The sequence below is a fragment of the Lathamus discolor genome, chromosome 3 (genome assembly GCF_037157495.1).
Source record: "Lathamus discolor isolate bLatDis1 chromosome 3, bLatDis1.hap1, whole genome shotgun sequence".
In the NCBI taxonomy this organism is placed as follows: Eukaryota; Metazoa; Chordata; class Aves; order Psittaciformes; family Psittacidae; genus Lathamus; species Lathamus discolor.
Window position 1 is genome coordinate 106,364,081 of NC_088886.1, and position 27,222 is coordinate 106,391,302.

The 27,222-nt window shown below is 42.4% G+C and overlaps 1 protein-coding gene across 1 annotated transcript; it reads left to right on the forward strand.

Annotated features, from left to right (window-relative positions):
* The first annotated feature begins 315 nt into the window (after positions 1–315).
* Positions 316–27,148, forward strand: PSAP (prosaposin). Its single transcript, XM_065671024.1, has 14 exons — positions 316–424; positions 12,580–12,713; positions 13,691–13,765; positions 14,503–14,628; positions 14,898–15,092; positions 16,027–16,170; positions 16,712–16,768; positions 19,678–19,791; positions 21,072–21,167; positions 21,368–21,557; positions 21,732–21,883; positions 23,538–23,618; positions 24,158–24,265; positions 24,852–27,148. Exons 1-14 carry the CDS (start codon positions 382–384, stop codon positions 24,885–24,887), a joined length of 1,551 nt encoding a protein of 516 aa, XP_065527096.1. The 5' UTR covers positions 316–381; the 3' UTR covers positions 24,888–27,148.
* Positions 27,149–27,222: the final 74 nt, after the last annotated feature.

Sequence of the window (27,222 nt, forward strand, 5' to 3'; positions counted from 1 at the left end):
CAAAGGATGTGGCAGCAGTAAGAGGCTGGCAAGTACGTCAATTCAGGCTGTTTCTCAATTTTACATGTTAACTCCCGTTCCCTTAGACCACGCAGATACCTGGCAGGGCTGTTTCACCGACAAGGGACTCGCTCCCCGTTCCCAGGGACCCCACCACACACACCACAGCCATTTCGACCCCTGAGGCGACGCGGCGGACGAGCCATGCGCCCTGGGACGACATTGATAACGGCTGAGGCGCCCCTCCTCCTTCCTGCGCATGTGCAAGAGCCGGGCGGGGGCCAGTGCGGCTGACGAGCATGCGCCGTGGCGCCCGGCGCAGCCTTTATCTAGGGCGGAGGGAGGGCTGCCGGCTCCGCATTGCAGACGGGCGCTGGCAGCATGGCGCGGCTGCTCCTCTGCCTCCTCGGGCTCCTGGCGGCTGGTAAGCGGTGCTGCCAGCCCGGCCTCATGCCCCTCCTGCTCGCGTTTCCCCTCACGCTTAGCCCCGCGGTTCTGGGGCTGTGTTGCCTCGTTAGCAGGGAAGGAGCGGGCTGAGGGCGGTCGGCGCTGTGAGGACGCGGGGCTGGGGTGGCCTGTCCTTAAAGCTGTTTGCCTTCTCTCAGCAGGACCTGCCGGGCCCCGGCTGCCCATAGGCGGGCAGGGAGGCGAGGAAGGCTTAGGGAGGGAGAGGAAGCAGTAATAAGGGAGGGTTGGGGTCAAAGGGAGCTTTCTGCCGGGCGTGGTGGCTCAGCCCGGTGTGGGGCCTAACGGTAGCGCCGGGGGAGCAGGGCCGGCGGCGACGGGGGGGAGCGAGGGTGTTAAGGGGAGCGAGGGTGTTAAGGGCACCTTCAGGGTGGCTGTTGTGTTGGAAAAAGCTGTACGGGGGTGGGGAGAAGTCGCCCAGAAATAGCGATCAGGTAAACGCAGGGAGAAGAGGGAAATCCCTGTGAGAAATCAGCCTTTCCCACTGCTGGTAGGAAAATGACTTTCTCATGGCACTGTGGTAGCCATGATCAGTTTGCATCCATATCTGACACTGTAGTGCAACCATATAACCTCATAGAGCTAAGTAAGAGCAATTGGTAGAAGTTGTTTTTCTGCCAGCAGCTCTGTTTATCCTTGGCATTTCAGGCATAGATGGGTGTTAATCCTCTTTCAGATGGCAGGAGGTAGCTTTTTCTGTTGCGTGCTTTTAGCAGCCTCATTTCATTAAGGTCTCCCTCTCCACGTAGAAAATTCCACTATTGCTGCCTGCTGCCTTTTTACATATTGTTGCTGCGGTGAAAATGGTGGTGGGAAGAATAACTGATATTTGTCTTGAATGTCAGGGCTGGAGGTTAAAAAAAAGCAATGCTTATGTTTTGTACTTTGCAGAAGCTAGACAGAGCTGCAGAAATTATTCATAGACTGACTGGGGAGGGTAATACACTTTCAGGTTATGGCATGGAATGGCTAGCAACCCTGAAATTGGAAGGTTTAATACAGTGCTGCACATTATTTTTTGGAGAATTTTTCTTTAAATAAGATTTTTAACCCTAGAGCTTATTTGCTTATGAGTTAAACCTGCAGTATTTCACAAGTCAATTAAAAAAAAACCACCAAAAACTCAAACACCAAACTAAAACCTGACTAGCCTTTTTAAAAGCCATAGGAATAATCAGTTGGCAGACTACAGTAAATTATGGCATTGTGATCTTGTATGACTGTACACTCGGCATGTACTTAAATTTTAATATACTGATATGTACACGGTTTAATGGAGAATCTTAAATTTTTGGATCTGGAAACAAGAAAGCGAATGTGAGCTTTCACGCTCTGTCTGCCCTGCACTGAATTGACCGCCATTATTTATAGTTTCTACTGGGATTGTTTCCAAATCACTAAAGTCATCGTCATTTCTTGTGCTTTGAAAGTGAAAAGGATTTGCCTTGAAGTATTCGCCAGGTTTCCTGTTAGTGTATTTAAGGAGATAGAAAAACCAGTTCAGCAATGAGAGTTAGCTTGGTCTGCCTGTTAAAGGCATGTGTATGCAACTGAGCATAGCAGAAGACTTGTTAGGCCTGTTTTTCTTTAGGAAGTCACTGTTTTTTACACAAACACCTGTGTTTTTCACCAAGGTTCAGTTATGAATGCCATTTGGCTCGCCTACAATAGTATTGTGCAAATTTTTCTGAAGATTTTGCTGTAACAACCTAAAGCAATGTCTTTGTCTACTAAGCTAACTCATTAGCTGTATCGAACTCCAGCCACCCTTGGTGTATTCTAATAGAGTTACTTGGCTGGTTTACAGCATGGCTGGTAGGCCACAAGGGTTTTTGATTGACCTACTTACAGCACTTCTCTGCATCTCTCCTTTAAGGGAGACGCGAAGGAATTAAAGCAGGGTATACAGGTCTCAGGATCTCTCCAGACTACTGATGCGCTCTTTGATTGCTTGTCTTTGAGACCGGGAAAGAAGGAAGGCTGGGTGCACAGTTAAAGTAGAACTCCATTTCTCTTGACTGGACTTTTTTTGTGGGTGTTTTTGGTGGTTTTTTGGTTGGTTGGTTGGTTTTTGGTTTTGTGGTGGGTTTTTTTGTTGTTGTTGTTTGGTTTTGGTAGGGTTTTTTTTCCTCCTGGTAAAATCGAAGTTAAGCTGGGACTAGAAAGTATAAAGTTTGTGATTATTTCACACACTTCCACTGCTAAAATAGTAGACTTAATCTTCCCTCCTTACAAGATTTCAAGCTAATTTATAATTCATCAAGCAAACACCTGTCAGAACATCTGAGGATAGGAAAAGTGAAGGCTGAGTTAGTCTGACTTGAATTTTCAGAAGGATGTGGAGAAAGCAGATAGTTGGAGTATGTTCTGTAGTTTGCAGGCTTGTTCTGGTTGAGAATGTGGTTTCTAGCAAAAACGTTAGGCTGATGCAGCCCACTACTGTAGTTTAAATTTGGCGAATGGTGGAAGATACCTGTATCTCAAAATTATGTCCCGGTTTTCTAAGAGGAATAACAGGGAATACTGTGGGTGTGTGTCACCTTACAACTGTAGCATAATGGAGTGGTGCTTCACTAGTGCACCCGTCACGTGGCTTGTGTAAACCTGCCCTTGCACAATCTCCTTCTTGTTTGCAGAAGTATAAATAGAGTTGTTCTTGGTTGTGTCTGGAGGAGCTGTGTAAGCTGTTCTGCCTGGTCATGGTCACGCCCAGCAAAACAGATTGCATTTGCAGAGATTCCAAAGTCTGATGTGGTCTTTTTACAATCTCAGTTTGTGCTATTCAGCATACCACAAAGAAGCAGTTCTGAGAATCTGAAAACTGAGATGATGTAGAGGGTGAGACGAGAGCAGGAGCTTGTCAGCAGAACTGAAAGTATCTCCATCAGGTGATGGTAATGTCAGTTGTGATTCTCTGGGAGGTTGGACTGTGCTGTTTCAGGGAGGGTGTAGTAACATGTGGGAAGGTTTTTACTTTTCAGGAGAAGAAGGACCAGTTAACTGCTGGCTGCCAGTGGGTTTTTGTTTGTGTCTCATGTGGAACTGATTATTCAAAGCAGGTTTGGGGCAATGCCTTGGACCTGCATGACAAAAGAGGGTTTGTTTTTTCTTTTCATATTTACTTGGAGCTTCTTTTCTGTTTTCTTTCACTTTAAGTTTTTTTTTTTTTTGTCATTCACTTCATGTGGCAGCTTTTGTATACAATTTGCTGCTATTAAGATCTCAGAGTTTCTATTACAAGTTAAAAGGTGTACTTCTGTGGACTTTGAAGTGTGTGCATTTATTTCGAGGCAATGCTTGTCTTTGTGTTTGGTCACAGAGCAATGTTTAATTTCAGATACCAGTATTTTAATTCCTCTTGGAGTGAGGAGGCTCATGTTTACACTGTTTACCCTGACTAGTTTTAAATTCTGTTCTCTACTTCTGTAGAAGACTGGATATAGAGGGATTTTCTTGAAGATGCCGAGTAAATAAATCTTGCAATGAGATTTTAAAGCTTGTTTTTTTTTCCAGATGTAACTGTTTAAAATCCTTTGGCTGTTCACATTGGGATGCAAATCATTAGTATGAAGAGATCAGGCCATAACACTTCTTTCCTGCTGTCAGCTGCTTCCATCACTGTACTCCTGGGAACATTATTCTTTCACCTTGTGCAGTACATTTTGCCTTTTCCAGGCTTTCCCATCTCTAACTGCTGTCATCCCTGAAGCTGCTGTTTAACACGTCTCTTTTCTTCCCTCTGGCATACTTTATCTGCTCAGCTGTGGGGGTCTGATGTCTTCCCTTTTCCTAAGGGAGCTTCCTGTTGGGTTGTCTTCCATGTCTGGCATTCATTCTGCAGTAAAGCAGTTCTCTGGCAGCAGTGTGAAAGAAAAGTGTTACTCCCAAGATGACTATTATGTTTGTTACTGGCAGTGTCCTGAACTGCCGTTCTGTTTTCTGAAGTGTCTAGATGCTTCTAGACTTCACCTGTGCTTTGCTGGGACTGCATTGTAATCTGTGGCCAGGAACTTTGTCTTCTGATGCAGAAGTGTCTCTCTGCATAACTAGCAAACTTTGCCATTCTTTGTGGCGTGAATATATTTGTCTGGAGGAAGGGGGATGTTAATACAGAATTTCCAGAGACTTGCCTGAAGTCTGCCCCCCTTATCTGACCAACCAACTAATCAAGTAAAACCCAGAAGGCATGGATATGGACAAGTATGTTCAAAACATTTGTACCGGGATCTGCTGCAGGGAGAAATGTCTCATAGCTTCTTGGGAAATACCTTAACATACTCCATGGGACTGCTACTGCTGATGACTGCCAGATGCCCTTGAGCATCCAAATATCTCTTCTAGATTCTATTATAGAAAAATCTCAGGCTGAAGTTGGGGCTTGCTTGTCGACTTGGTAGCAGCCTCTAGTCAATGTGGAAATTACTCTTTTGCAGCCTTTATAGTAACTGGGACAGTAGAGCTGTTTTTACTGTCTCTGCTCATCCTGTTCTCTGCTGTCTTTAACTTTATGATTATTTGTACATACACATACTGCTGCTTTTACCATGAGGGAAGCAAAGGAGCATCTGAGGTAAGAGCAGTGTTTTATAGCAAAAGTAGCATACCAAAAAGAGAATGTGTTTCCCACTTTGAGGAAGACCCCAGTCATGGTGTTAACTCAAAACTTGTGAATTGTGCTAGTTACAGATGTTTAGAGCTTGATACTTCATCAGTAGATACTGCACAGGAAGATTGATTTTTAACTAACATCTGAAATTATGGTGACAGCTAGCCAGATTTCATCCATTTCTTCTGCAAATTGCCTATAATCTCTCAAATACCTTGGCCATTTTACTGCCTCATTAATTTACTATGCTAAGAGGCATAGTAGATGTTTGGCATGAATTACTAGTGTGTGATGTGGTTACAACTTTTGAAATTCTACTGAAACACGTGAACTGACCGGAGAAGCTGGGAGTATTTAGCCCTTCAGATAACTTCAGGTTGAGGTCAGTCCTTGACTTGTTGACACTTTGTAACATTTGATGAAGAGAAGTTGATCCCTCTTGACTTCTTTTAAGTTAAACACACTTCGCTTTTGCAGTTCCCAAAATAAATGGGGAAAAGTCAGTAACTGAGAATGGAATGGCAGAGGTTGGTGCATTCATTTGGTCTGTGAGTATTTCTGGGACATAATGAATGGTCAAGTGGGAGAGCCTAGGAAAGTGCATCCCTTCTGATGAATAAATTAATATACTTGGAACAAATTAGACTGTCATAAAAAGGCATGAGGGCTGACAGCTCCTCAGGTTATCTTTCACATTTGAGTTCACCCTGTTAAAGTTAAGAGCAGGTCATTGCTTTCCTTTTCTTGCCAACTGCAGATTTTGTTTGTAAAAATGCTGTTTGCACCAAATTTTTCCTAGCAGTTTGGTTTGCAAGATGCTTGTGTCTTCAATCTGCATTTGTTCCGGATGGTAATTTTCTGGTTTATCCTCTGGCTCTTTAGGGAGCATATAGAATCGCTGTTTGTAAGGCTGTAACTGCTTATAGAAGGTGTTAAATTTTAGTGTGATCACGAAAGTCTCATTAGTAGATACAGCACAGCTTTGGAGGGGATTGCTTAGGATGCTTTTTCTGAGAATTTCAGGAAGAAATTCAATCTGGCTCTTGCTGGAAGAAGAGTAACACAAATGCTTCAGGGAAGGGAAGGCTATTTTCAGGAAAGGTAATTACCTAACAATTTTCCAGTAGCTGTCCTTGAAGACTGGTGATTCAGCCATTATAAGCTTTCTTTTAGGTTCCTGTTTCCTGAAGAGGAGAACTGAACTGTGCTTTCACATGCAAGGCTCTAAGCTTTCCACGTAGAAAAGGTAGTATGGTCTGAGGGGGCTATCACCTCTACTTCACTAGCTTCTGACCACATGTTAGCATTTCCATTCCAGATGCCTAGTGTCGAGGAAGGAAGTGGTAGTTAGCATTTGAAGAAGTTTCTGGGATACACAGACAGTTGCTTAAGTATATAGGATAATAACCACTGTTGAAGTGAGTTTCAGGCTTCTCTTTATCTTCACAGCCTTTAAACTGTATTTTGTGTGAATTCTTGGCAGAGTCCCATGTGATGTTCAGTAGCTGTCACTTGTCAGGACTGTGTTACTGTTCTGGCAGTGTTAGGTTGCTGGCCTGGGCCTCAAAGAAGAGGTTTCTCCTTCCTTTTCTGCTGTTACCCTTCAGCTTTTGGAGTATTTTGATTGTGTTGCTGAGCTTCAGGCTGTGTTCCTGTGGCAACACTTATTCTGGGAGATCACTTCTTTTGTCAGACTCTGTGTCAGGATGGGTATGAATTGCTCTTATTTTTGTTTTGTTTTGACAAGCTGCAAATATGCACAAGGACTCTGGGGTGCCTGTGGGCTGTCAGCTTGGTTAGAAGCCCAAAAGCTGAAATCTTACACATCTGAAAGATGTACCCTTTATACATGGATTGTGTTTCTATGCCACCTTCTCCTTCCTCCTCCATTTTCTTTCTCTGCTTAATTTAGAAAAAACTTGGTGGAGCAAAGACCTTTTCTTCTGAAACTGAAGAAACCACATCTCTGAAGTGGTTCAAAAACGGACAACCAGTGAAGAGGACAAGTAAAGAAACACCCTGGTCTTTACAGATAAACTTATTTGGTGCTCTAAAAATAGTGGCTTGCAAGAACATCAGGGAAGGGGGGAAGTTTGGGTGAGCATGACATGTGACTGTTGAGAGCTAATCTACAGAGAAAGGAGAAATCTATTTAAAAATGGATGACCTTAAAATAAAGAACAATGTATAAAACAAAGGGATGCCAGAGATAACTAAGAAGGTAATCCCATTTGGTTTATCCAGCAAGCATTAAGAGTTGTGTGAGATTAACTGACAGTGCTTTGTTTTCTCTTGGGTTGCTGCTGTGGTGGGGATGTGAAACACTACATTGAGGTGTCACTCTTCTTGCAGCAGAGGCTATTTTGAGAGAACGGGCAGGATAAATGTAAAGACTCAAAACTTCATTCTGTTATGAAACAGCACATGGTCTTAATGCAGTTCACTGGTGTGTTTGCTTTTGTTGTAACAGAAGGAAAAATGCTGTTTCATAATTAAATAGGAAAATAGGCTGAAGACAAAGTTTTGGGAGCAGTAAAGGGTTTCAGGTTATTCTTTACTGAATCTGAAAGATCTGAATTAATGCAGAGTTTTCTAGTTTTGTTTTTCTTTCCTGGGACATTCAGAAAGGAAGGGCGGATACTGTTCAGTGCAGGTGCATCCTTTCATGTTAGACACTGAGTTATGTAATACAAATATTTCAACATAATATAGAATAAGCTAATACAAGCTCAACTATATTTGTCACTGTAGAAGATAAAAAGAAAGAAGCCATGCTTAGTTTGTGTTGTCTTTGTTCAGTAGCTGCTTTCTAAAACATGTGGCCCTAATAAATTTGCCTAGTCGTTGTTTGACCAGAAAGATCTGTATGGATGACATCTAATGTAGAGCTGCCTTTCAGGAGGGAAAAACTTCCCCAGTGTCATTTGTAACTGAAAGGACGCTGCTGTTCCTCCACTTTCTGTAGATGAATGTTCATCCTCGTGGCATAGGTAATGCAGGTTTCCTGAATTTGTTGGCTTTTTTAATGGAAAAGTTACGTAGGCATATTGGAATTTCATAGAATCATAGAATAGGTAGGGTTGGAAAGGACCTCAAGATCATCTGGTTCCATCATCTTGCTCTGATGTTGTGCAGGAGTGAGAATTTCAAGTAATACCAGCAGGAAGGTGTTTGGGGTGCTTACCTGCATCCTAAAACTAGTTTTCTGTGTTCACTGACTTAAGTTTGATGCTGCTTATTCTTTGCTGTCCTTGCTGGTCTCAAGCTCTTCTGAGATTTTTGTCTTTGGTCCCCCTGTAGAGGTTTACAGGTAACATCAGTGTCCCTGTTCTCAAATAGAAGTGACTGTGTGCTCAGTGGTAGTGCTTTGAGCAGAATCTGAATGAAATATGGCCATGTATGGTGCTTCTCAGAAGCTGCTGCTTCTCAGAATCTGCTCCTTCCAGACTGGCATGACATGATGCAGCAAAGCAGTGCAATCACTTGTCAAGTAGTTAACATACTGTCAAAAATCAATTAATTTTAACCCTTCCCCCCACACCAGAATTATCTGCAACCTGCACTTTGCTCACCTTAAAGATTTCAAGAGTACTGCCTTGCTCTTTGGCTTTCTTTTGCCTAAGTCTTGTAACCTGACAAAACCCTGCTGCTCTACTGATATCGCTTGCTGTGTCCTGGCAAGTCAGCCTTAGTGACTGACTCTGTGTAAGCATTGATTTGATACAGAAACCACACAGCAGAGAATTTGTTAAAGGCACAAAGCCAGAAAAGCTGGTAAGTAAGCATAGTTCAGAAGCATAGTATTTCTTTTGTCCTGCACCAGGTCAGATGCTACAAGAAAAAAAAGGAACTGTTAGACCTTCTGCTGAAGCTGGTAGGGATCTGAAAAGTTACACAGTGACAGGATCTTAAAAGTAAAAAGCCAAACAAAACCTAAAAGTTTATTAAGAGCTAGGTAAAACCAGTACAAGTTATGGCATGAATTCCTCAGTTTGTTTTTTAAATGGCCTGCTAGACTGAGAGTTTGAGAAACTGCTTAGAGTAACTATTGTAGTTTTATAGTTTAGTTTTATGGTGTGGTTCAAATAGGGGAGGGGCAGTAATTTTTGCTCTGATTTACAGAACTAAAGGCATAGGTTAAAAGCTAGACTTGCAAATACTCGAAAGCCCTTAATTCCACTGTTTAAAGTCAAGGTCTTGCTTGACTGTAGCCAGAGCTTGACTCTGCTTGCAAAGCCTTTCTACCACAGTTCAATACCAGTATCTGAAAGGGAAGAATAACTTTCCCTCAACGAAGTGTATATTCGGTTATTGTCATCCTGCCAGAGCTGACAGCTATTTGGCTGACCAGTCTGACTTGAAACTGAGCTATTCTTAGTGCTTCCAGATAAATAATGCTGTAGTTTAGAATAGGCTGTCTGTAAATATTTTGCTAACCATACATTATTAGGAGTTTCAAAGTCTTATTCCTAGTCTTATAAGCAGCCCTAGTGTGCTGTCTTGCTGAAGAATAATACTCAGTCTAGGCTTTTTGCTGGGAGAGTGGCAAACTTCTTGTGTAGGAAATTTAACATGCAAAGCACATTTTTCTTAAATGGGTCATTCCTCTGAAATCCAGTGTAAACACGCTTTATAAATTGACAGCTGAGAGAGCTGCAGAATGCCACCTATAAGGCAGTGTTTATCTTCTGTTTGTGCAGTGGCTATGTACCTAGTAGATGCACTGGTAATTCAGCCATTAAGTTGATCCTCTAATAACTACAAACTAATAAATAGAATCATAGAATAGTTAGGGTTGGAAAGGACCTTAAGATCATCTAGTTCCAACCCCCCTGCCATGGGCAGGGATACCTCCCACTAAACCATGTCACCCAAGGCTCTGTCCAACCTGGCCAACACCCCCAGGGATGGAGCATTCACAGCTTCCCTGGCAACCCATGCCAGTGCCTCACCACCCTTACAGTAAAGAACTTCCTCCTTCTATCCAGTCTAAACTTCCCCTGCTTAAGTTTTAACCCATTATCCCTTGTCCTGTCACTACAGTCCCTAATGATAGTCCCTCCCCAGCATCCTTATAGGCCCCCTTCAGATACTGGAAGGCTGCTCTGAGGTCTCCACACAGCCTTCTTTTTTCCAGGCTGAACAGCCCCAGTCAGCTTTCTCAGCCCGTCTTCATATGGGCGGTGCTCCAGTCCCCTGATCGCCCTTGTGGCCCTCCTCTGGACTTGTTCCAAGAGTTCCATGTACTTCTTATGTTGAGGACATCAGAACCGTACACAATACTCCAGGTGAGGTCTCACAAGAGCAGAGTAGAGGGGCAGGATCACCTCCTTCGACCTGCTGGTCACGCTTCTTTTGATGCAGCCTAGGATACGGTTGGCTTTCTGAGCTGCGAGTGCACACTAAAAGGAAATAGGAAGGGGATTGTTCTTCTGTCATAACCTTCCTAGAAGCTTTGTAGGAATGAAATGGCCTGATTCCTGCTACTTGCTTGGCAGTGTAATTGTACAGCATTTTGTGATGTGTAAACAGCACTGATGTGAGGATAATGGCTCCTGAACAGCACCTATACAGCTAATAGGTTTTAGTGTTTTGGTTCTGTTGTTTGGGGTGTTTTTATAAACTTTGACAGCAGTGCCTTGTAGGCATAGACTATGACAGGTTTCCTTGGAGCCTGTCTGCTGTAAGACTTTTAGGAGTTGTATCTTTATTCATAGGTTAGTGCAACATAGGAGACTGGCTGCTGAAGAATTTGAGCCTACTGACAGATGGGATGGTTTATAAACATAGGGGAAATTCAGTGTCTCGCTGTCCAGGCAGCACAATAATTAAAGCCAGTTAAATTAAAAATTAAAATTAAAGCCACAATAATTGAAAAGCCAGTTAAAATGTGCAGTTGTGTTTTAAGCCTAGCTGGTAATTCAGAGCCATGCAGCTGCTTGCTCACTCCATTTTTCTTCCCCCCTCCTCCACTCATGGAGGGATGGGGAGGAGAATCAAAAGAATGTAACTCCCACAGGCTGAGATAAGAGCAGTCCAGTAACTAAGGTATAACACAGACCCACTATACTCCTGCCACCAATAATGATAAGGGAAATAACAAGGGGAGAGAATATAAAACTAAAAGTGGAAAGCGAAAAAAAACAAACACAAGTGATGCACAATACAGCTGCTCACCACCCGCCAACCAATACCCAGCCTGACCCAAGCAGCGATCTGGGCCTTGGTAACCCCCCCCAGTGTCAGTACTGGGCATGATGTGCTGTGGTATGGAATATCCCTTTGGCTCGTTTGGGTCAGGTGTCCTGTCTCTGCTTCCTCTTGACTTCTTGTGCCCCTCCTCATTGGCAGAGCATGAGACTGAAAAGTCCTTGGTTGGCGTAAACATTACTTAGCAACAACTAAAAACACTGGTGTTATCAGCGCTGTTCTCAGACTAAAGTCGAAAACACAGCACTGCATCAGCTATGAAGAAGTACTAAGAAGACATTTTACAAATTGCTTTTTACAAAAGTTGCTACAGCTTAACCTAGGACAAGTTGGTTAACTTGCCCTATGACTTACTAATAGTTCATATCTACATGTCTTTAGGAAGACTGTCCGGAAATGGTATTCTGTGTTTTACTTCAGAACTTTGTAGTTTGCAAGCCAGTTTCACATTTGCACTGGCAGGTAATGTCCAGACAAGGACCTGATGTGCGCTTTTCTTTTTCTTTTCTCCTCCTTTCTCACCCCACAGTTTTTTCTGTACGTAGTTTTGGAACTGACGAAAAGGAAACAAAGTCCTAATAGATTTAATGGGTTTCAAAACTGTACCATAGAACATGTCTCACATTGTTTTCTGTCTTTTGCTTCTTTTGCCTGTCTTGAAACTTTATGGTAACTGTTTTGGTCTGCTCCTGGCTTGTAAGTCCTCCATGTAATGTGTGTTGTTGTGGCTTCTGATCCAGTTAGTTTCCTGGAGCTCACTTGTATGAGGAAAAGGGTGGTTCACCTGGGAAGACGAATGCAGGCAACAATTACAGTTAGACTGCTGTTTCAGAGTGGAAGTGATGCAAGGGCAGTAGGACAGGAGAGCAGAGAAGTTGTAGCTTCGGGAACCAGCTGTCTGAAGTGTAGGTCTTTGCAATGAGCATTTTCTCTGTTTCATGTGGCAGTTGTATGCTAAGCAAAATTCTTTGGATTTTCTTGTGGTTCTTTTTTTTTGTTTGTTTTTGTGTGTGGCTTTTTCAAAAGGTAGGTAATGGGGGAATGGACTGCTGAGGTGCAGACTCAAGCACTTCAATAGAGAAGTTCAACTGTTAAGGTTTTTCTGAGTTCTTTGGCTGCATAGTCTTTATTTTGGACTCATTCTTACATTTCAGGACAGAAACTACTGGGTTGAAATGTGCTTAAAAATGTTAGTGTACTGGAGAGGTGGTGGTTATACAATACAGCATTAACCTGCTTGTTTTGCACTGAAATCATTCAAATGTGCAACTGTGAAAGAACAATTCTTTTTTTGGCAGCTGTGGCAAGCCCTGTTTTGTGGCAGAAGGACTGTGTGAAGGGTCCAGAGGTATGGTGTCAGAGTGTTCGCACAGCATCACAGTGTGGAGCGGTGAAACACTGCCAGCAGAATGTCTGGAACAAGCCTACCGTAGTAAGTGTTGACTACTGAGACTTCTTCTCACCTGTAGTTGAGTTTCCATATGCTGATGAAGATTGTTTAAGTCTCTGATCAGAGTTAAGTGCTACATCTGTCTATGTCTTGGATACGATGCCTTAATTTGGGTCCTAGGTAAAGGTTGCTTTCTACTTCTCTGACTTGCACAACTTGTCTGCTGACTTTTCTTGTGACCTGTTGCACAATCTCCAAGTGATGTGTGGAAAGGAGCTAGTGTAATTGAGACTTGTTCCTCTAGTAAACTGGCTCCTAATTCATAGAGCCTTTTCTTATCCTTCATTTGAGCAATGCCAAACTGGTAGGCTTATTACAAAAAAATATATGCTACTTTAGGTCTTTTAAGTTAATGTTCCACAAAAGATGCAGCATATACTAAGTTGTGAAAGCAATAACAGTAAATAATACATTTAGTGTGGCTTTTTAAGTTGCATTTGTATTAAATATGAGTGCTGCTTTACTAGATGTAGCTGTAGTTTGCGGTATTTGTTCACAATTTTCTAGGGGGCAAAGGCATTGTACTTAAAGATGCATTCAGTCTACCTTGGCTATATCTGCGTCAAGATATGTTTCAGTTTGTGGAGAAGTAGGGAAAGGGAGGAATGTCAATGGCAAAGCACAACTAAAATGTGTGAAATATCCTGAAAAGTTCTTAGATTTCTAGTAAGTGTGAACTCTGAAGAGTAAGGCAAAAGAGGTTCAGGAGAATGATTCTCAAGGCAGTATACTTTATACTTCATGGGAGGTGGGACTACGTAAAATGAGCAAGTGGTAGCATGCCTGATTCTTCATACCATGCTTATGTACTGAAGAAACTGGAGCTGAACCCAGCTGCAGCCCTTATTTCTTTCTTAATTTCAATTCCAAACGTGATACTTGTTCTTTACATTGTTATTTGCACACTGCATTTACAGGTACTTAAGTCTGTCTTAAACTAACTCTACTTCCTTTTCCAGAACAGTATCCCCTGTGACTTATGTAAGGAACTTGTGACAGTAGCTGGCAAGGTTTTGAAGGATAATGGCACTGAGGTAAGTACAGCTCCCCTTCTCCTTGCCCCAAGGCATTGTTTAATTTCAGTGTCTTAAGATCACAAGGTGAGGTGATGGAAGGGGGGTAGGCTGTGTGATTTTTTTTTTTCTTATTTTTTTTTTTCCCCCAACCTAAGCAGCGGATGTTGAGAGTGGCCAGAGCACACGGGGGGAAAAGGCTTTTAAACAGCCTTTTCTGCCTTAGAAATTAGCAAATCCTCTCATGGTCTAACATCCCTGATTGACTGTAGAAGCTTAATAAATTTTTTCTTGTGCCAGTGGGCCATCAGTCTTCAAAGCTGGGATACTGCAGTCCCTAGACTACACCAAGTAGACTTTATTCTGGTTGTGGGTGCTTCTTCCCTTTTTCTCTTGTGAACCTGGGAGTACTTTATATAAACAACTCACTGTCCCATTGGTCTGTAATTTCACTTCCTCTTCTTAAATGTAAGTGGTCTGTGCTGGCAAGACCATGTTGTGCCGGCCGTGCAAGCCGTATTTCATTTTCACTTTGTCAGGGTCTCATTGACCCAGGCTCCAAGGCTAGGGAGAATAGAGCTGCAGTGTAAAACTGCACCCTGGTTTTGCTTCCCAGCTGCTTGGACCTTGTGTGAGTTCAAGGTGCTTTTTTTTTTGGGGGGGGGGAGGGGTTGTTATGCGTTTTGGGAATCAAAGAGCATTTGATACAGACATAAATATATATTTTGATAGTCTATAGTCCACCTGATCTTTTACAGGATGAGATCCGCTCTTACTTGGAAAAGACATGTGAGTTTCTTCCTGACCAAGGCCTGGTCTCTGAGTGCAAAGAAATTGTGGATTCATACCTACCTGTTATCATGGATATGATTAAAGAAGAGCTAGTAAGTAGATAAGTTTGCAACTGTTGGAATTAAAAGTTTTGTTCCTGTCAATGCCTGAATTTCTCTTTCATAGAATTTCTCTTCCAAGATTGTGCATATCACTTTTCAGTCTTGTATGGATCACTGGTGTTGCAATTAATGGTGTAAGTTTGAAAACTGCTTCCTTGCTGTGAAACACTCCATGTTTCAGCTGAATGACTTTATGCTCTGAACTTCATGTAAAAGTGCCGTCAGTCTAGGGCTTTATGTATGTATTGTATCTCCCCTAGGATAAACCTGAAGTTGTATGTAGTGCCCTTGCACTGTGTCAGTCTCTTCAGAAGCACCTTGCAGCAGTGAAACTTCAGAAACAACTCCAGTCAAATAAGATACCAGAGCTGGATTTCTCTGAACTGGCATCGCCATTCATGGCTAATGTGCCTCTTCTCCTTTACCCTCAAGACAAACCCAAGCAGAAGTCAAAGGTAAGGGTGCAGTGCTATTCCAGTGTGCAATTGAAGCTCTGAAGCAAAAAACTTGCACTTCAGTGCTACTTTGCATAACAACTTGTTGATGATTCTCAGTAAGAGATTGCTGTACTGGGTACTTAATAGGCTGATATTCCTCACCTGGGTAACTGTCTTCTATTGAATTTTGTGCTGCTCCATGAAGACAACTACCTTTTTCCTTGACCTGTGGGTTTAAAGCTAAGTAAGATGATAGCTGTAGCCCCTGTGGACCATGGGTATAATCCTGGATTAACAATCACAGTTTATAAAGACAAGTCTTGTGCTAGGCTGTTCCCATCCAGGACTGTATAAGTCAAGCAGGCCTTACTGGAAAAAATTTCTTCTGTGAGCAAGTCTGACACCAGTGTTTAAAGGAGGAAGAATTCTCTGGCATTCTGAGTAATCTCCTATATGTCCCCTTTGGGGGAAGCATGGTCCAGAGGTGACAGATTGAATCAGGACAGAACAAATAGTTGACAAAGGGGAGTAGATGAGACAATGAACTTGTGAGTAGAGACTGCATCTTGATAGCAAGTCTAGATACAGGAGTTAAACAGTCAAGTGAGTGGAAAGCAAGCTGCAGTGGGTGGAGCATGTAAGATACATGCCAGACTTGGAAACCTTCCAGCTGTGGTCTGTAACCAAACAAAGAGGTTTTGAAGATTGGATATCTTAACAGGTATCTTGGGTTTCAGAGCTAAGTAGGTACCTAATCTCCATCTAGTGGCTGGTGCAAATACCAGCAGTAGCTTGTCTATTTGTGTTAACTTCTGCTTTTAAGTATTCTATGGAATATTGATTAAGGTTTGTATATAGTTTAAAATAGCTTTTAAAACTTGGTAGTAGCAGAAGCTTCTAAACTGTGTTATGTGAAGATATGTCAACTTGTTTCCTTTCACTCTTTGTCTAGGGAAGTGGGGATGTATGCCAAGATTGCATTAAGCTGGTTACTGATGTTCAGGAAGCTGTGAGGACAAACTCATCTTTTGTGAAGTCTTTGGTTGCTCATGCTAAAGAGGAGTGTGACCGTCTGGGACCTGAAATGTCTGATATGGTAGGTGCTTTTTTTGTTGTTGTTTAAAAATGTGTTCCTGTGTGCACACATTAAACAGTTTGTTCAGTGCTTTCATCCTCTCAGCATAATCTCTATTTAATGTAACTAGAGAGAGTGTGTCACATGTAGGATATGTTACATGGTATAACAGTAACAGTGAAATAATAAACTTTCCGGTCAAGAAAGCTGGGCGGGGTGGTGTGTATGGGACTGGGGAGGAGGAAAAAGACTTGAGAGTCCTGCTAGCCCTTCAGGGCCTTTGTCATAAAAATGATCTGACAGGGTAATGTGGTTGTATCAACGAGGGGGAGTGCTTTTGCCCTAAGAGGAAGAGAAAAGGACTTATCAAATAAGCAGCCATGTGTGCAATGATTGTGTAACCTGAAATGCCATCTTATATTTGGGACAAGGTCTGAAAGACAACAGGGTAGTTAAGTAGGTTAAAGTTAGTTAATACCTTGAAGCATTAGAAAAATCTAAATTAACTTTACAGCTTAAATGATTTGATACTTACAAGACTTTCTTTTCTCACTTCCTGCAGTGCAAGAACTATATCTCTGAATATTCTGACCTGGCTATCCAAATGATGATGCACATGGTAAGATCAGTAGAACATAATATTTTTTTCTTGGTTCATTTTTCTGCTTTGTGTAGCTAATATATGGAAACAGGAAATGTTTACTGCAGTAGAAGTCTGAGGAGAACCTTTGCAATATAAGTCTTGGTGTTAATACTTTGGACTTGGCATTTAATTGAATAGTAAGTTCAATCTTAGAATGCTTTCTTTAGTGCTTTCCTCTTCTTTCACAACCGCTTTAGTGGTGCAAAAGCAATTTTATCTGTTGAAACACAGGAGATGCATGACATATGTTCCTTGATACTCTTATCTCAGTCCTGTGCTTACACCACTGCCCTTCTCCCCACCAAATACTGTTAAGCATATTAGAGTTGGTCCTTGTCACAGTACAGAAAAATTGGTTCTTGTCTTAAAGATAATGTGTCTATTTAAAGCAGGACTAAATGCCCTTCTTCTTGAATTGCTGTCTCTAAACTCCTTATGGAAAGGGTAGGAGCCATGGAGAGTGAGTGGTACTGCACCAGCTCGTCTCCTGTAGCAACGTGTAAAATATTTTATCTCTGACCACCTTCATAGCAACTCTTTATACAGTGATCTCAAAGCCTTTAAGAAAAAACGTTAAGCCTGCCTTTAGAGAGTGCAGTGCCTGGATGCCCCAAGTAACATAACAAATTATAGGTGAATTTATTAATAGAGGATGCGACAGACTTGAACCTGAATTTGGCAACATAGTGGCTGTTGTTATTGCTTTTTTTTGTGGAGTTTTCTTTTCTTTTGGTTGGTTTGTTTAAAGTTTCTAAAGGCTACTTAGAATTTTACACTGCTTCTTAAGCATTTGGAGGAGAAGCAGATCTTCGTTCCAAATACAGTTAGTTTCTCATTTTAAGCATTGCATTGCAGTGTGGTGTTAATACCTGAAACTGGAATGTGGCCCCAGCTTGCATCTGGCTGAGTGTTCATACTCTTTGGAAGTAGTCTTGCCCATGGTGCTTTAATAACTTTGAATGGATAATGCTGGTTAGCATTGTGCAACTAAATGAGTTGCTGTAGCAATGCTAAGGATCTTTCGGATGGGGGACCATGTTGTATTCCATCATTTTCATGGACAGTATGTACAGTTCCAAGTGCCTGACATTTTTTTTCTCTTAACTTATCTTTAATTTCTCCTTTCTTCCTCTGTCTCCAATCTTCCCTGTCAACAGAAGGATCAGGTAGGTGAGCAACTTGCCTGTGGTGATAGCCTGCTTGTAGTTCATTTCTTGCTCTCAAAGGGCTTGTAGTTCACTTCTTGCTTGAATAGCTGTTCACATGGTGTGATTGTACTCAGTGTTGACAGATACAAGGGATATTTATGTAATTAAATAGGAAAGACTATAGATTTCTCCTCCAGTGGTCATTCCTACTTCCAACTCCGGATACCAGCTTGTGCTACTAAGATTTCAGCTTGATTAGGCTTTGGGCACCAGAGCAGAAAATATGCTCACTCTTGTACAAGAAGGATAGATGTAGAAGAAGCATGCCAGTGGCTCCTGTCAGCTTCTGGTTTGAAGTCTGGGCTCAAAAGGCCTTAAGTGAAGCTGTCCCCAGGTCTTTTCTTGCTTAACCCTTAAATCTTGGAGAATGGTATAGATGTTTGGAGTACATGAATTGAAAAGAAGATGCGGGAGGCCTTTAGGCTCCTACTTTCTAGAGCTGTTTGGGCTTTTAATTTAACCAGTCCTGGGAGACCTTGTGTCTGTCATCTCTCTGTGAGAAAGCATGCTGTGTGTATGTGGGTGTTGCTGTAACATTAATATCTGTAAATGCTTCTTACAGTGCATGAACCAAAGGGCTTGACTTAAAGATACTGCCTGGAGTAGCCTGAAGCAGCACTGTATCTTTGACATACTGCTTTTGCCTGTGCATGAGGTTGTGGCATGATGTATTAACTGTTGCATAAGCTTCTGCTGTAAGAAGCTTGATGCCTGAGTGACAGGTTATGATCTTCTAATTATTTGTAGGACCAAAGGTAACTTTTTTAGCTTAAGTATTCAGGTGTGAAAATTCAAGTTTTGCATATTAGTTTGAACAGCCTTTCTCACTTTGTGTAGGTATTATGTGGCCTCCTTAGAGCAGTTTACCTCATGTCCGGCATTTACGTTTTGCATTTAGTAATTGTCTAATTAGCTGCAGACTGAACCTCCACTTCTGGGGAAGAAGAGGGGGCAGTGAGTGAGTGGTTCTGAGTTACTGCCTGGGCTTAAACCACAACAGTAGTATGTTTTTTAAAACCTTTGAGAGAGGGTTTGTTTCTGTTCACTCTTTTCCCTCTTACTGTGATAAGAACACTTGAAATAGTTACCTCTAATGCTTGTAAAAAGGGTTAAGCTTAGGTTTTAACATGGTTAATCTTTGTTTCTTATAGGCTGTTTTCAGTAATGCAGAAATGTGTTTCTTTTTGCAAAATGTGATGTTACTGGATGCTTTAAAGAAGGTAGTTTGTGGATGAGAAAAGGAGTCCTTTCTGCTGGCATTTCTTTCAGCTTTTGGGTGAATTCTGGAGTCAGGATGATTAGTCTCTTCTGTGATTACTTTAAAGCTTTCAGGGGAGCAGCTTCGTGGATGCAGATCTAATGTGATGCTGGTGGCCTGTTCTGGTGTTGGTAGCTCTTAAGTCAACTCCTTTGAAGGGCTTGCATAGCTCACGATAAATGGGGTTTTCAAATGAATGTGGCCTGACCTTTTCCTCATCAAGGGAAAGATGCTAAACTTCATCTGGTAGTTGTCCTGCCTATAACCATATCAAATGCTTTGGTGATACTTGAAGTAGAAGTAGTTATTAAACTTCTAGTTATGTTGGAGCCTTTTAAAACTTTGTGCCTACTCATAGGCTCCATAGAAAGGGCAGAGTCTTCTAGGCTTTTAAAAATTGCTTATACATCTCTTTCCAGCAACCAAAAGACATTTGTGCCATGGTTGGGTTCTGTTCTTCTGTGAAATCTGTTCCCCTTCGGACTCTGGTACCAGCTCAAGTGGTTCATGAAGAAAAAATGAAAACAGTGGAGGTAAGGTAGACTTTCTGTGCTCAACATCTTTACCTTCCTTTTTGCTTTAGTGTAATGACATAGGTGAAATAGAAGAATACTAGCTTTTATGTGTAGAATAATCTGAGTCTCCCTGCATATAAATTCCTGGCTGCCTCTTGTTTCTGATGCTGATCTGTGAAGTAGGAGAGCTGATTAATTTGTTAGAATAGCAAAGCCTGTGTTAAATTGAAGCTGTATGGTGATGGTTAGGATTAAAATGGGAACTCCTTTTCCAGTAGTAGTGTACAGTAGGCATTCTAAATGATACCTCAAATGTTAGAGGGAAAACTACTGAATTTTAATTTTTCTCTACATTTGGAGTTATGCTTTGATAACTTTTAAAAATGGGGTAGCATTTTGCATGTGCGGATGAGTGATCAATGTTTACAAATATGTAAAGGGTAGGTGTCAGGATGATGGAGCTAGGCTTTTTTCAGTGATATCCAGTGATAGGACAAGGGGCAATGGGTGTAAACTGGAACATAGGAAGTTCCACGTTAACATCAGGAAGAACTTCTTTACTGTAAGAGTGACAGAGCACTGGAACAGGTTGCCCAGGGGGGTTGTGGAGTCTCCTACACTGGAGATATTCAAGGCCCGCCTGGACAAGTTCCTGTGTGATGTACTGTAGGTTACCCTGCTCTTTCAGGGGGGTTGGACTAGATGATCTTTTGAGGTCCCTTCCAACCCTTGGGATTCTGTGATTCTGTGATTCTGTGATCACAGAATGCTGAAGCTTTTGAGCTTGGAGGAGCACCTTAGCTTCCCATGGCCTTTGAGCAAGACTCGGGCTGAGGGTTTTTAGGAAAGAGGAGTCTCTTGAAGTCAGTTAACTTCTGATTAACAGGCTCTGAACAATTTCCCTCAAGTCCCTCAATTTCTGTGTTTTTTTTCTAGAAGCAAGAGTTGTGTTACCAGTGTATTCTAATAAACACTTCACATTTTCCTTGACTCCAGTCACTGTGGGGATGTTTATTTCTCCATGTCTACTAAATTCAGCTCCCCTCCTTATAAAGCCTGTGGATTGCAGTCTTAATTGTCATGACTGTTCATTCAGAAAGGGTTTTTACTGAGACCTTTTAAGGTTGGTTTTGGGTCCTGTCTGACCTTCTGAATCCAGCTCAAACTGGCCAGCTTGGTAAATGAGTAAGTGTGCTGCACCTAAATGTGAATGCTGTTAAACTGATCTTTTACAAATTGTTCCTGTCAAATGGTCAAGTGCTGATTTATTGTTTTGTGTTTCTTCTGTGTGTGCTCAGAAAGTCTCAGTTCAAGAGAAAGCTCTTTCCTTGTGTGAGATATGTGAGACCATGGTGAAAGAAGTGACTGGCCTTTTGGAGAGCAACAAGACAGAGGTGTGTAAGTGGTGGAAATGGTACTTCTTCCTAGGCTTTGGCTAAAGTGGGGCTGTAGGGTGAAGGAAAGTTATTTTCATTGTCTGCTTTCATGAGAGCAAGATTTCCATCCTGGGTGGGACAGAGGAAGAAAATATACAGTAATGAATTGAGTGAAATTTTTGTTCCTCATTTGCCATATATGCTTGATTATGCTTCAGGAGGAGATTGTACATGAAATGGAAGTGGTCTGCTACCTATTCCCAGCAAGTGTCAAGGACCAGTGTAAGGACTTCATTGATGTCTATGGCCAGGCTTTGGTCGACATGCTCTTGGAGGCAACAAATCCTGAAGCTGTGTGTGTTATGCTGAAATGCTGTGCTGTCAACAAGCCTCCTCCACCACCACCAGGTTGGTAATGAGGAGTCAGTGGTGTTGCAAAATGAGCTGATTCACCCATGATGGTATCTCATTTGAGAACATGTGCTTTAGTACTTTGCTGCCTCCTTTCTTCTGTCTAGGGGAGCTACCTAACCACTAATGTATGATTTTGGTGGTGTTTTTTTTTGTTTGTTTTTTTTTTAGTTGTAGTGAAACCTGCAGGTGGCTTCTGTGATATCTGCAAGATGGTGGTAGCTTATGCAGACAAAGAACTAGAGAAGAATGCCACAACAGCTGAAATTGAAGCTTTACTGGAAAAAGTCTGTCACTTCCTGCCAGAGTCTGTCAGTGATCAGGTAAAAAACTTTGTGCGGGAGGCAGGCTAAGAAACAGTGGTCTGGTTGATGGTTGGGAACTGTTGTGATTGATTTTGTTTGGTTTACATAGGCACTACAGTGATGATGTTTACATCAGTTTTCAAGTGTTTCACCTGATGGTCTGTTGTGTTTACATGTGTGCTAGTGATAATCATGCTTATTTTGTTTTCTGAGTCCTTCACCTGATACTCTGTCTACATGCTAATTTTAGGTGCGTCTCTCAAGTGTGTCTACTTCTGCTATAAATGTCCAGGTACTCATAATAGAGGTATCTGTGTTTGACCAACTGCCTTGGTCTGTAGCTGGAGACAAACTGTCCACAGGTGCAGCCGGGACTAACTTATGTTCAGCAGCCTGATCTTACCTAGGTTTCTCTCTTTACTAGTTAACGCCAAAGCATAGTAGCTTCTCATGGGCAGCAGAGCGAAAAAGAGGGAGCAGGCTTCATCTGGGGCAGTCAGGTGACCACACAGGCCTTGCTGTGTGGCAGCCTGCCTTCCAGTCAGGACAGGGCAGATGGAGGTGAACGGAAGGACAAAGCATCCTCTAGTGTATTTTATGGGAGTAATCAGCCTTCCTCTGCTAGAGGCTGAAAAAAGTTTGGGGTGTGGGAGGTTTAGGTTTTTGCACTTCCCATCTGTGGCTGTTGGCAGACCTTTGAATAGATGGAGACTTCTAAGGGACTGAATTGGCTGGATGGGTTGTTGTACTAATTTGCAGTCAGTAAAGGTTTGCCTGGAAGTGTTCTGAGAGCAGTGGGTGGGAACAGCTGAAAGGGTTTTTTGGTTTTTGGTTGGTTTTGTTTTTTGTTTTTTGTTTAATCAATACTGATCCTGTTCAGGGGATTAACAAAGTAGTTGGAAGTAGGCTGGCATAATTTAATTCCAGTGAGACAGCAAAAAGCAACACCTGTTAGGCCAGCACTATCAAGATTTACCTGGAAATCTTTCTGGTGGTTGCTGAGTGTCAGCCAGTTGCAACTGCTTATATGCATAACTTAAAGCAGCTATGAAACAGCTATTCCTGCTAACTGCTGTGAGGCTGTTTAATAGCTGTGGTTCGCTTATTAATTGGTGCCGTTAGTCTCTGCTGAGAATGCCAGTATCTTCTGTGCTGTGGAGAAGGCCTCTCCACTAGAGGGCTGACTGTTACTCCCGGGAAGCATTCCTGCTGCTGCCAGGTCTGAAGTGGATAGTAACTACTTGGGCTAAAAGTGCTTAAGAGTCATTGCTGCATTGCTGCTGTCCTGTCCAGGATGTTTGTCTCCAGCTTGTTCAGTGTGCTTTCCTCAGTACATTTACAGCAGTAATGCTCACAAATAGAGACTAAGCTTTGCAAATCAAAGCCTGTCCTGTCTGGTTCTTTTCTGAAAGTCTGTCCTGCTTGGTTCTTTTCCTTTTGACCCCTTTCTCATCATAATGTATACAGTTGCAGGCAGGTATAAGGTAGCAACAAATGATGTAGTTGTGTGACTAGTGCAGTGCTGAGTCCTTTTCAATCTGCAGAGCTCCAGCCTCTGCTTCGTTAGTTTGCTACTGGGATGTTTAGGGTAGTGTACAGGCCTGCCTGCTGAAGACCGTATCTTCCTCTTCTAAGGCTTTAACAGAATTTCTCAATCTGTGTTTTGTTACAGTGCGTTCAGTTTGTGGATCAGTATGAACCTGTGGTTGTGCAACTCTTGGCGGAAATGATGGATCCCACTTTTGTTTGCACTGTGAGTATTGCATATAGTTCTATTGAGTATAGGCTCCAATAGTCTTGCCTGCTCTTCTGTATGCCTTTCACTGTCTAGCATGCACCAACTCTGCTGAAATAACAATCGTCACGCTGAATGCTTGGAGCAAATATGGTTGTGCAAAGCCTAAGGCTTACTGAATGGACAGCTGTCTGACTGCCAGCCTTGTGCAAGAAAGGATAGAGAAAAAGAGCTGCCAGTGGTTATCTGCTGTTGAGGTTCAGTAGTGGTGTGCTTTCAGTGTGATGAGAAGTTAAATGACATTTATTGAGAAAGCTTCCTTTCTAGAAGCTCTGTTTCTCAGAACTTTATACAAAGAAGCCTCTGTGGTAACTTAATTCTTCCTTGTGTCAGATTACTGCTTCATGTTCAGCTGCAAACATTACCGCAGTTGTCAGTGGAGCATAGTGCTGTGGGAGCTCCGGAAGCTCAGTCAGGTAGAAGCTCAGATGTAAGGCTGGAGCTGAGATCTCTTGGTGCAAATAGGAAGATGCTGACCACTGCTGTTGTTTTTGCAGAAACTTGGAGTCTGCGGATCAGCTAAGCAGCCTCTCCTGGGGGATGATGCTTGTGTTTGGGGTCCAGGTTACTGGTGTAAGAACATGGAGACTGCTGCTCAGTGCAATGTATGTAAAGCAGGATTTTGCCTCAAGTTTTTTATTGGTCCTTGATAGCTACTTATAAGTGACTTTTCCAGCTTCTACACCACACTTTCAAGTGGATGAACTCCAGCTTCTGGAAGCAAAAGGGTACTAGCTAGAGATGGTTGAGTTTGAATAGAGGGTCTTCCATAGCCCTTAGCTTTATTAAAGGTGGCTTCCACTTACTTTTGTTCTTATCCCCCACCTGTCTGCTAGCATTTCAGAATCTATAGTAATGTATAGTGTGAGCTTTATATTTAGTCTGTGTTCCTGTGTCCAACAGATCATGTCACCACCTCTCATCAGGCTCTAAAATTTGGCTTCCAGTGTTGTGGTCTGATGCTTTCTTTGTCACGCCTTAGTGGCTAAGGGTCATCAGCATTCTTTCCTGAAGCTTCTAGGTGGGGAGGAGGATGTTGTTCTAGTCCTCTCTGGAAACACTTATTTTCAGAGAAAGAGTTTTGCCCCCAAGATCTTGGCTCAGGACAGGGTGTTGGTTTGCATGTGTAGATGCACACTTGTTTGCAACAGACTTTTTTTCCACTAATGTATGCTATTTCTTTCCCTTTAGGCTGTTGATCACTGCAAACGTCATGTGTGGAACTAGAAGAAGAATTTCCAGTTCTGAAAGTTTGCCATGGCTCTTAAAAATGTGGGCCGAGGTTGGCGGAGAGCTGTATCTCAAATGTCCCTCCTCTCTGCCTCATTAACAATTTGACCTTCAAGTTCTTTTATTGTAACTCTTCTGTAGCAGTGCTGCCCTTGAAGGATCAGATCTTCATTGTCGACTTAACAAAGATATTTTTGATTGTACAGTTTAACTCTATGCTCCTAAAAAATAGTCAGTGTGTTGTAGTTTTTTAATTGATAGGCTGAAGTGTTTTTTAGGTGCTGGAAAGAATGGCAGAGAAGGTGAAATGAGACAAGGCTATTATCTTTTAATTTAAAAAAACGGTAAGATGGTGACTAAATTTTAATGTCTTTCTATAGTCAGCATTGGGAAGATTACATGCTTTGCATTTTTAACATCTGGCTGGAATGGTCATTTTCAGTGTAACCCTAGGGAACTCTTAAAGGATAATGCTGAACCTGGGAATCTGTTCGGCTGGAATTTTCAAAGCTCTGCGGATGCAGAGAAGGGCCTTCTTGTGCCCAGCAAACTTTTGAAGTAACTGGTACCTAAAAAGATGCATTTGCATTTGAGTGACCATGCTTATAGCTTGTTGTAGTGCTATAGTTAAGGAAACCCTCCTTCAACCTTTGATCATGTCCTTTTTATTTCCTTGGACTACTTGATATAAGCATGGGTGTGCTACTGTCAAGCCCTGTGGGATTTCAGTCTTTTGAAGCATGCTGATGTACTTAAGGAATGGCTCCCTTTTTTCTTACCCTTGTTGCTCAATTCTGCTTAGTCTTGCAGCTTCCTACATGCAGCCAAATGGGTGCCAAGGAGGTGGAGTGAGCTGGGTCGGTAGAAGATGGAGGTGGGGAAAAAGTAAGCAGGGGCTGTGCATATGTCAAAAGCGAGTTCAGCATAGAGGGCAGAACGCAGGGAAAAATGGGTTTTATTGTAAACCACCGGTGTGTTACTCAATCTGTTTTTGTTCTTGTGGCATATTTTGGTTATCTAAAATTTCAGAGGCACTATGAGGCTCATGGGCAGTTTCCATTGCTGCCACCCATTCTGACTTGACATTCACCTTTCTGAGTAGTCTAAAGTATAATTTTTTTCCCCCAGAGCTTCCATGTCTGTTGGGAAGTGTGTCTGAGTAGCAAGTGGAGATGGCAGAGTTAAGAGCACTGTAGTAGGTATTTGGCAGCTCTGCTGGCATACCTGACAACCTGCTTTTCACGCCTCTGCAGCATCCCACTGAAATGTCCTGAACTTCTGAACAAAAGCCTTTTGAGACAGGCTGCTACCCTGGAAACAAGTCAGGCCCTTGAGGTGTGTAGGGGCCTCGAATGAGAATCATGCTTACATTGCTTGAGATGGACCTTGTACTCCTTAGGAGCATTTAGTACATGGTTCTGGTCAAGTTAACCACCAAAACAGAGGCACCACAAAGTAGCTCTGAGGAGGCCTTTCAGAAGGAGAAGCTTGGCAGAGGTGGAACTTTGAAAATTCCAGTCCTGTTCAGAAAGGAGCTGGCAACTGCTGCTGTTCTCTGTGGTGTCTTGGGTGAGGCAGGAGCTCCGGTAACTGCTTTAGAAGCAAGCAAGGTAATTTTCATGCTATTTTAATGAAAAACCACTTGACTGCAGCTTTTTTAGTTACTACATGTACATGCTAAATGTCTGGGCAGTGTTGACAGATAGCAGTACTGGCTTGTCTTTCCTGTTTGCATTTGTACAGAACACTGAAGCACTCGTGGCTCTAAAAAGGAAAATAATTTACCCTAAAAAAGTAAAATATCTGCAGCTTTCTGTCTTGGCAGGCTTGTGCAGTGGTTCTAGTGGTGTATCCCAGATGGGGTGGATATGCCAGATAGGAGGAAAGGGGCTCCCTTCAGCATTGCTGCCCTGAAGGTACAGGTTGGGTTACACTACAGCATGTAGTATGGTATTTGATCTTTTAAACTAGATGGTGTTCTCTTAACATGATGGATTGAGACTTGCTCTTCCATGATGGCAAGGTTTTAATTTTCTTGGGTTTTTAGTAGTGGAGGATTATGCTAGCAAGCTGATGGTAGGGGTGAAGTGGGAGAAATCCTGTGCTACTGCTGGGAGTCTCTTTAGTCTTGTTTCCTGTGGACCGTGGCACCTGACCTGCTTGAGTTACTCTGGGGGGACACGTGCTTTCTAAAGAACATTGTCTTGATTTTTGCACAAAAGCTTCCTTAATGAACAATAAAAACATCTGTAAACCGATGTGTTTCATTTCCTTACTGTGTGCTAGTTGCTGAAGGGTCTTGCTGGCTTCCTCTTTGCTGCAGAGTCAGGAG

Coding starts and splice junctions, on each gene's coding strand:
- PSAP (XM_065671024.1), top strand. CDS start 382: ATGGCGCGGCTGCTCCTCTGCCTCCTCGGGCTCCTGGCGGCTG. Junction 16,769..19,677: donor TCCAAATGATGATGCACATG/GTAAGATCAGTA, acceptor ATCTCTTTCCAG/CAACCAAAAGACATTTGTGC. Junction 21,168..21,367: donor TGGAGAGCAACAAGACAGAG/GTGTGTAAGTGG, acceptor ATTATGCTTCAG/GAGGAGATTGTACATGAAAT.